Source organism: Cebus imitator, unplaced genomic scaffold (genome assembly GCF_001604975.1).
Source record: "Cebus imitator isolate Cc_AM_T3 unplaced genomic scaffold, Cebus_imitator-1.0 Scaffold440, whole genome shotgun sequence".
NCBI classification, from domain to species: Eukaryota; Metazoa; Chordata; class Mammalia; order Primates; family Cebidae; genus Cebus; species Cebus imitator.
Window position 1 is genome coordinate 250,496 of NW_016107755.1, and position 7,592 is coordinate 258,087.

A 7,592-nucleotide genomic window follows, 5' to 3' on the forward strand; every position below is an offset into this window, starting at 1 on the left:
TCTACCAACTGATGGACGGAGAGGGTGGCATTGTAGGGCTCGACCACGGTGTCAGACACTTTGGGTGAAGGCACCACACTGAAGGTGTTCATGATGCGATCAGGGTACTCTACTCGGATCTTGCTGATAAGGAGAGTGCCCATTCCAGAGCCTGTGCCCCCGCCCAGTGAGTGGGTCAGCTGGAAGCCCTGAAGGCAGTCACAGCTCTCAGCCTCCTTGCGGACCACATCCAGGACAGAATCAACCAGCTCGGCCCCTTCTGTATAGTGGCCTTTGGCCCAGTTGTTGCCTGCCCCAGACTGACCTGCAATGCAGTCAGGAGAAAAGCTCAATTAACAGGGTATGGAAGATACATGTTTCCGTCTTTCAGCTTTTGGAATTAATTCCCTTGGATGTGTCTTCTTTCTCCTTCTCTGTGATGTATTCTCCCCCTACTGCCCCATAATTGACCAGCAATAGCAGTCACTACCTCTACCCTCCATTACATTTCAGAACACAGTTCTGTATTAGCACGCCAGTACAACAATCATTTCCTAACTTTTGCTCTGTCTTTGGAGCTAAATAAGTTGAACACAATGGTGTATCATCTGCTACTGTCTGTATAACTCACCAAAAACAAAGTTGTCTGGTCTAAAGATCTGGCCAAAAGGACCTGAGCGAACAGAGTCCATGGTCCCAGGTTCTAGATCCACCAGGATGGCACGAGGAACATATTTGCCACCTATAGGAAATAAAGTAAAAGCTGTGAGATCTGGCAGAGAAGATTTATAAATATACTGAGGCTGGGAGGCAGCAGGGATCCCAGACCTGTCATTCCAGGTCCTGCCACCAGGTGGCAGCAGACGTCTGGCCCTGACGGTGGCTCACTCAAGGGAAAGGATGACAGATTCACCCAGAGGGTAAGGCGTGCACAAGAATGAAAAGAGACTCCAGAGAAGTGGGAGACAGGGAAGGAAACCCGAGCTGCCCGGGCTCCTGCCCTCACCTGTGGCTTCATTGTAGTACACGGAGATGCGGTCCAGCTGCAGGTCGCTGTCCCCGTGGTAGGTGCCAGTGGGGTCGATGCCATGTTCATCACTGATCACCTCCCAGAACTGCCGGGCGAGAGCAAAAAGTACAACAGCTCAAGTCCCAGCCAACTATGTCGCAAGTACCATTTTTTATTTCATCTTTTATTATTTTTTTGAGACGGAGTATTGCTGTCACACAGGCTGGAGCACAGTGGCAAGACCTTGGCTCACTGCAACCTCCGCCTCCTGGGTTCAAGCGATTCTGCTGCCTCAGCCTCCCAAGTAGCTGAGACTACAGGCACAGGCCACCACGCCCAGCTAATTGTTGTATTTTTAGTAGAGAGGGGGTTTTACCACGTTGGCCAGGATGGTCTCGATCTCTTGACCTCGTGATCCGCCCGTCTTGGCCTCTCAAAGTGCTGAGATTACAAGCGTGAGCCACCGCACCCGGCCTCTTTTTATAATTTTTAAGGCAGGGTCTTCCTGTTGCTCAGCCTGCAGGGCAGTGGCGCAATCACAGCTCCAAGACTGCCTGGAGCTGCCAAGCTCAACCGATCCTCCCACCTCAGCCTCTCGATTAGCTAGGACCCCAGACGCGCGCAAGCACGCACAATGAATTTTTATTTTTTTGTAGAAACGGGGTGGGGGTCCTCGCTTTGTTGCCCAGGATCAGACCGCCTCGGCCCCACACCTCCTATTTTAATTCCACACGCCCTCAGGCCGTTGTTCTAGGGCCTGGCATCCCGTGTGCCTGCCACACCCTTCCCCTAGACACTCGCTCCCTCGGGAAAGTCACAGCTTTCTCCGATTGGGGTGAGATATGTGCAGCCAGCCCTAAGCGCTCGGGTGGGCGGAAGGAGGTCGACCACACTAGGATAAGCGCCGCTCTCCTTCCACAGCGCTGGGCACCGCCCCACCGCGCCGCGCACAAAAGGCCTGGGGGTGGGGGGGTCCGAGAAGAAAGCGGCTGCCGCAGTCGACCACCCACCCCCCCGCCCTCCACGTGACTGCGGCGCACGCGCAGGTCCAGCCGCCGACAAAAGGCTTCGTACGTGGGTGGGGCCAGGGGCAAGAATTCCGCGCACGAGGGGCGGGGCTCAAGGTAGCGCGCCCCCGCCGGCGGGCAGGACCGCATTGTCCCCGCGCGCGCCTCGGCCCCGCCCCGCAGGGCCCCGCCCTTCTGCTACAACGTAGCAGCCGCACTTCCTCCCGCCCCTCCCCCGCCACACTGTAACCGCGCGCAAAAAAAAAAAATTCCCCTTGGCCTCGAATTTTATTCCTTCGCTAGATTTTCCCCCCTTGATTTCGTGCATTCTTTCTCTCCCCTTAAGTCCTCAGGGACTTATTAAAAAAAAAGTCACACACCCCATTTTCTCTCTATATCCCTTCACGCCCTAAAATGGTCTCTATTAGGGGCCATGAAAGCAAGTAAAATTAATCCCGCTCTTGGTCTCCTTCCACCCAGGGACAACTACAGGATCCGCTCTCAGGGGTCGCGGGCGTGCTGGGATCCCTGGTCTTTTGTGAAGAGTAGCGCGCAGCGCAGCCCCCCCGGCGCGTCGCCCCCCAACCCTTGCACTGGAGCTCTCCGCAGCCGCCCGACTGCCTCGCCCCTACCCGCTCCGGTTTGGCCCCACGAACCCCGCAAGGGGGTTGGGCGGGATGCACATGGGCAAAACCTCGCCCCGCTTTGTCTCCGACCATTTCCGCATCTCTCTCCCTGCCCGGTTCTCGGACCGTTAGAAGCGCTTCTAAGTAAAAAATCTCACAGATCCTCGGTCCTCCCGCCCCCGAAACCCGAAGAGCTCTTTTGCTAGTTTCTCCAAAATGTGTCTGCCAGGAAAAATGATTCCCAACTTTCCAAAAGCGAATGCTAGCTACAATTGTTATGTATATAAATGTAACAAACTTGGTTGGGAGGGGCAAGGCTTGATTAAGGATGAAGGGTGCAAATGCCCCACAACCATTTTTTCATAACTTACCTGGATTTTTCCTTCTAAAAAGCAATAAAAGAGGTGTAAAATTCTTACCTTGGCACCGATCTGGTTGCCACACTGACCAGCCTGGATGTGCACGATTTCCCTCATGGTTAAAATTTAATTTTTTTGCTCGCCTCAAGGTATGTACGGGGCAAAAAAAATATGTAATTTTTTTTCTCTGCTGGTCGCAGGCTGGAAGGCTGGAATGCGCCCCAGAGGCTGGAGCAGCGAGGTGCGAACGCGGCGGCAGGAAGGTTCTGAGAGGGAGAAAGGAGAGGGGAGGGCGCGGAGAGAAGGCAGGCTGGGCGGGGCGCGCGTGCGCCGGGGCTGGGAGGCGGGAGAATCGGCCCCGCGCGCGGTCGGGAGACAAAGCCTCATCGAGCCTGGCCGTGATTAGACGATGTCGGTCATGTACCGGGCGTCCATTGGCCTCTGAGCCAGTGGACGACTGCAGTCCTCTCTGGGAGTTGTAGTCCCCTATTGTTGTCCACGCTGCAAAATGATGTGACGAATGGGTGGGTACCGGCTTGGTTTTTGTGCGGTTTTTGTTTTGTAAATGAAAAACGACCTTGCGCAAGGTTCCTTTCTTCTTTGCCTGAGGTTTTTGTACAAAAAGTGATCACTTCTCGGGGATACAGCAGTTGAGAAATCTGGGGTTCCAGAAGTTGGGTGGTGGCGTAGGCACGCCCTGAAAGCTCCCGGCTGCAGTACCTCTGGGAAAGACAGGATTGCTCAGCTCAGCGAAAACTGGGAGAAGTGTGGTACCGAGGTAGTCTGCAACCTCTGACACTTGGTAACCCAAGGCATGAACTTCAGTAAGCCTCTGCTCCCTCAAACACTGCAAGGAGGGAATTGCCCTCTTGCTATTTCCTTGGGAATTTTCGAGTCATTGTTTTGAAAGAGAAACAAAATTGCAGCAAGGGCTTTTCAAGATAGAGATGTCTGGAGAGTATGTTCAAAGAATAAAATGAATGGTTTAGAGAAACCGACGTCGGGGATTTCTGAAGCCAGAAGTCTCCATCCACGTAGGAGATCTGGACCTTAGGGCAGAATTTCAAGACACCTTGGTGTTCTTGTCAAATAGGGAACTATGGAATGAGATGCCTGATAGATTTTCAGTTTTTTTTCAGCCTACCTCTCTAGACACGTTGATGAAGTCAGTGGTTTTTCAATTCGCTGATCTCACTGACCAGGTGGCCGCCATTGCAACTCTGCAAAAGATCTAGTATTGAAAAAGGAGAGGTAATGGATGGGGGGAAATTGGATGGGCCCAAGACAGAGTCCATCTGCTGCTTCCCAGAGATACATTCACTTATTTGATAGATACTATGTATCCACCAAATTAGGAACTAGGGATACAAAATGATTAAGAATTAGCTCCCTGTCCTCCAGGATGTTGCAGTCTGGTGAGAAGCATACAGTCAATAGAATGTCGTAAGCACTCAGAAATGTGATATCAAGTTCACGTCATTGTTAATTCACATTCGATCACACACAGATCAATGTATTTCTAAGTTGCCTTCTAAATAAGGGAACATCAACGTGTGTAAACCCCTCTCTACCCACTTAAAATGTAACTTATGTTTTAGGGAAATAACAGTTATTTTGTGGAAGTAGAAATAACCCAAAATATAGAATTCGATAACCTGTTTCAATTTGTCTCTGTAGGAACCTAGGGAAGTCCTTTAACTTTGCAAGGATTCAACTCCTCGTTTGTAAAATCTACTTATTTGAATGTTATCTCAAAGAATTGAGATAACGGACCGACTTAATGAATTATACAAATGTTACAGTTACCATTTTCTTAATGTCATATTGTGAGATAATAAAATGGGCCGGGTGCCGTGGCTCACGTCTGTAATCCCAGCACTTTGGGAGGCCAAGGCGGGGGTCACCTGAGGTCGGGGGTTCGAGACCAGCCTGACCAACATGGAGAAACCCCGTCTCTACTAAAATTACCCGGGCGTGGTGGCGCATGCCTGTAATCCCAGCTACTCGGGAGGCTGAGGCAGGAAAATCGCTTGAACCCGGGAGGCGGAGGTTGCGGTGAGCGGAGATCGCGCCACTGCATTCCAGCCTGGGCAACAAGAGCGAAACAACGTCTCAGTGATTTTATCATCCTTCCCTCGCCCCTCGAAAGGTGAAGACAGCCTTTAAGATAGAGAGCAAACCAGTTTTCTCTGTTCGCCTACAAATCTTTACTTTAGGATAATTGGATTTAAGAAAATGATCTCAAAATGTCCGCCAGAGATGAATTCCCAGGGAAAAATGACATGACTTCTACTACAAACCAAATCAAAAGGAAATGAAATTCCATTGCAACAAGGAGTGAAATGCCACGCCTACGGGCTGTTCTCCAAGCTACAGCCTCCAGCCACGACTGCAACCCGCAACCCACTTTCATTTCTCATGAGTCAGCGGTCACCATGTCTGGGAGGACCGAGGAAGGGCGCTCTGGCCGTGCCAAACACATCAGACGTCTATGGCACAGGCCCTCTATCCGTTGCCAGCAGCTGGCGCCAGACTCTCTGGTCGCGGTTTGGAAATCTGCGCGGGAAGTGGGTGGTAGGCGGGCAAGCGGGAGTGGGTTGTCCCTTGGAGCTGCCCAATCGACGCGCACTACTCTGTGGGCGCACAGCGGCCCTGAGTTACCGTCTCATCTAACTGATTTCAGCATCCTGGGAGACCCCTCCCCTTTGAGCCGTAAGGGGGCGGGGCGGGGCGGGGCGGGGGCGGGGCTCTGGGTGTGCCTCCGCTCGGCTGGCTGCAGCCCTCAGCAGGGCTATGAAAGACAGCAGCAGAAGCCAATCAGCGAGTCGGCTCTTTTTCGGCGCACGCACTCGCTCCACCCGGGTCGCGACCGTTACTGGTGGCGCGCGCGGGGACTCAAAATAGGTGAGTTCTAGGGGCCTCGCCCACGGCTCCCCGGGAGCCATCTTGGCTTTCCCGGAAAGCGGAAGGGGCATGCCTTGGGTGCGACTGGGCGGAGGTGACTTGGAAGTTCGCTTCTGGGACTGTAACACTTATCTTACCTGACGCCCCGCCCCGAGTTTAGGTATGAAGACACAGGGAGACGTTGGGCCACCAGGGAACCCACTGAGGTGTGGACCAAAGATGGTGGCTAATTGAACTGGAGCCAAGCGTGGTGGGCGCCCGCTGAGTTGGCCTGTCATAAGGACGGAGTTGACCGCAACCTCCGCCTCCAGGTTTCTCCGTGGGGCGTCCTACTTTCCCTACCTGTCAACAGTTTCCCTCTAGAGTGGCATCTTTTCAGGTGAATTCTATTTATGCTATTTTGTTTCCATCTCCTCTCATTTGTTCCTTCATCAGTAGGCTCGGTGATGAGCCTTCCCGAGGGCAGGGTTGATTATGTTTGGTTCACAGATGTATCCTGAATACTTAAAACAGCACTAGGTACACCATAACCACTGAATGAATATGATGAACCCTAGGGGAAAGACACAGTTTCCGTAATCCAGTCCTGGAGCCTGGTGTGAAGGCAAAAATGGAAAGTAATGGTTCCAATATAGTGAGAGATCTTAGGGTAACCACAAGTCCATTGACCACTGTGGAACAGTGAGGATACACCAGGAACACCAGAAAGCAGGGAAGACGCCAGGGAAGGCTTTGATTTGAAAGTGACATTTGAGGCTGGGTGCGGTGGCTCACACCTGTAATCCAGCACTTTGGGAGGCCGAGGTGGGTAGATCACCTGAGGTCAGGAGTTCAAGACCATCCTGGCCAGCATGGTGAAACATCGTCTCTACTAAAAATACAAAAATTAGCCGGCGTGGTGGCCGAAACCTGTAATCCCAGCCGCTCTGGAGGCTGAGGCAGGACAAGTGCTTGAACCCAGGAGACAGGGGTTGCAGTGAGCCAAGATAGCGCCGCTGCACTCCAGCCTGGGTGACAGAGCGAGATTCCATCTCGAAAAAAAAAAAAGGAAAGTGACATTTGAACTGAATCTTAAAGGATAGGTAGAAGTCGGACCAGAAAACTAGGCGGGAAAAGGCCAAGGAATGAAGATGTAAGGGACAAGAAGATGTGGGGGACAAGAACAGTGTGCTTGGAGATTGGGGGAAAAGTTTGTGTCTTTTGGGGGATGATGGGGGCGGGCGTTACAAGATGTAAAGTTCAGCTCATGGAAGGTCTTGCTAGGAGTTTAGGTTTTATTCTGTGGGCATGAAAAGCCATCAGAAGATATTAGAGGAGAGGCATTATTTGAGTGATTTGGGGCAAGTCTTAACCTTATATATGCTTATTTATATATGTTTCAAGGAGATCTGAAAGTCTGAACCCAGCTGTGTTGCAGTTTCTTTATGTGAGGAAATGAAAGATAATAATACCTACTTTGTGAGGTTCCTGTGAAGATTTAATGAGTCAGAGTCAATATAAAATAATTAGAACAGGCCAGGCACGGTGGCTCAAGCCTGTAATCCCAGCACTTTGGGAGGCCGAGGCGGGTGGATCACGAGGTCAAGAGATCGAGACCATCCTGGTCAAAATGGTGAAACCCCGTCTCTACTAAAAATAAAAAAAAATTAGCTGGGCTTGGTGGTACGTGCCTGTAATCCCAGCTACTCAGGAGGCTGAGGCAGGAGAA

At 51.7% G+C, this 7,592-nt stretch overlaps 3 protein-coding genes across 3 annotated transcripts in view; 2 read left to right on the forward strand and 1 right to left on the reverse strand.

Moving 5' to 3' along the window:
* Positions 1-3,381, reverse strand: part of TUBB (tubulin beta class I) — a 5,155-nt gene extending 1,774 nt beyond the window's left edge. Inside the window, exons 1-4 of the mRNA XM_017510427.2 lie at positions 3,041-3,381; positions 986-1,094; positions 611-721; positions 3-304 (exon numbers count right to left, since the gene is read on the reverse strand). Coding sequence (XP_017365916.1) covers positions 3-304; positions 611-721; positions 986-1,094; positions 3,041-3,097 — 579 coding nt within the window. The 5' untranslated portion in view covers positions 3,098-3,381. The remainder of the gene's footprint in view (positions 1-2; positions 305-610; positions 722-985; positions 1,095-3,040) is intronic.
* A 1,647-nt stretch (positions 3,382-5,028) lies between these two features.
* LOC119466701 lies at positions 5,029-6,184 on the forward strand. Its single transcript, XM_017510465.2, has 2 exons — positions 5,029-5,884; positions 6,045-6,184. The coding sequence occupies exons 1-2, from the start codon at positions 5,323-5,325 to the stop codon at positions 6,116-6,118; spliced, it is 636 nt and encodes a 211-aa protein (XP_017365954.2). The 5' UTR covers positions 5,029-5,322; the 3' UTR covers positions 6,119-6,184.
* MDC1 (mediator of DNA damage checkpoint 1) overlaps positions 5,907-7,592 on the forward strand; it is a 19,706-nt gene continuing 18,020 nt past the window's right edge. The window contains exon 1 of the mRNA XM_017510464.2: positions 5,907-6,263. The gene's annotated coding sequence lies outside the window, so the exon portion shown is untranslated. The remainder of the gene's footprint in view (positions 6,264-7,592) is intronic.

Coding starts and splice junctions, on each gene's coding strand:
- LOC119466701 (XM_017510465.2), top strand. CDS start 5,323: ATGCCACGCCTACGGGCTGTTCTCCAAGCTACAGCCTCCAGCCACGAC. Junction 5,885..6,044: donor CGCGCGGGGACTCAAAATAG/GTGAGTTCTAGG, acceptor CCCCGAGTTTAG/GTATGAAGACACAGGGAGAC.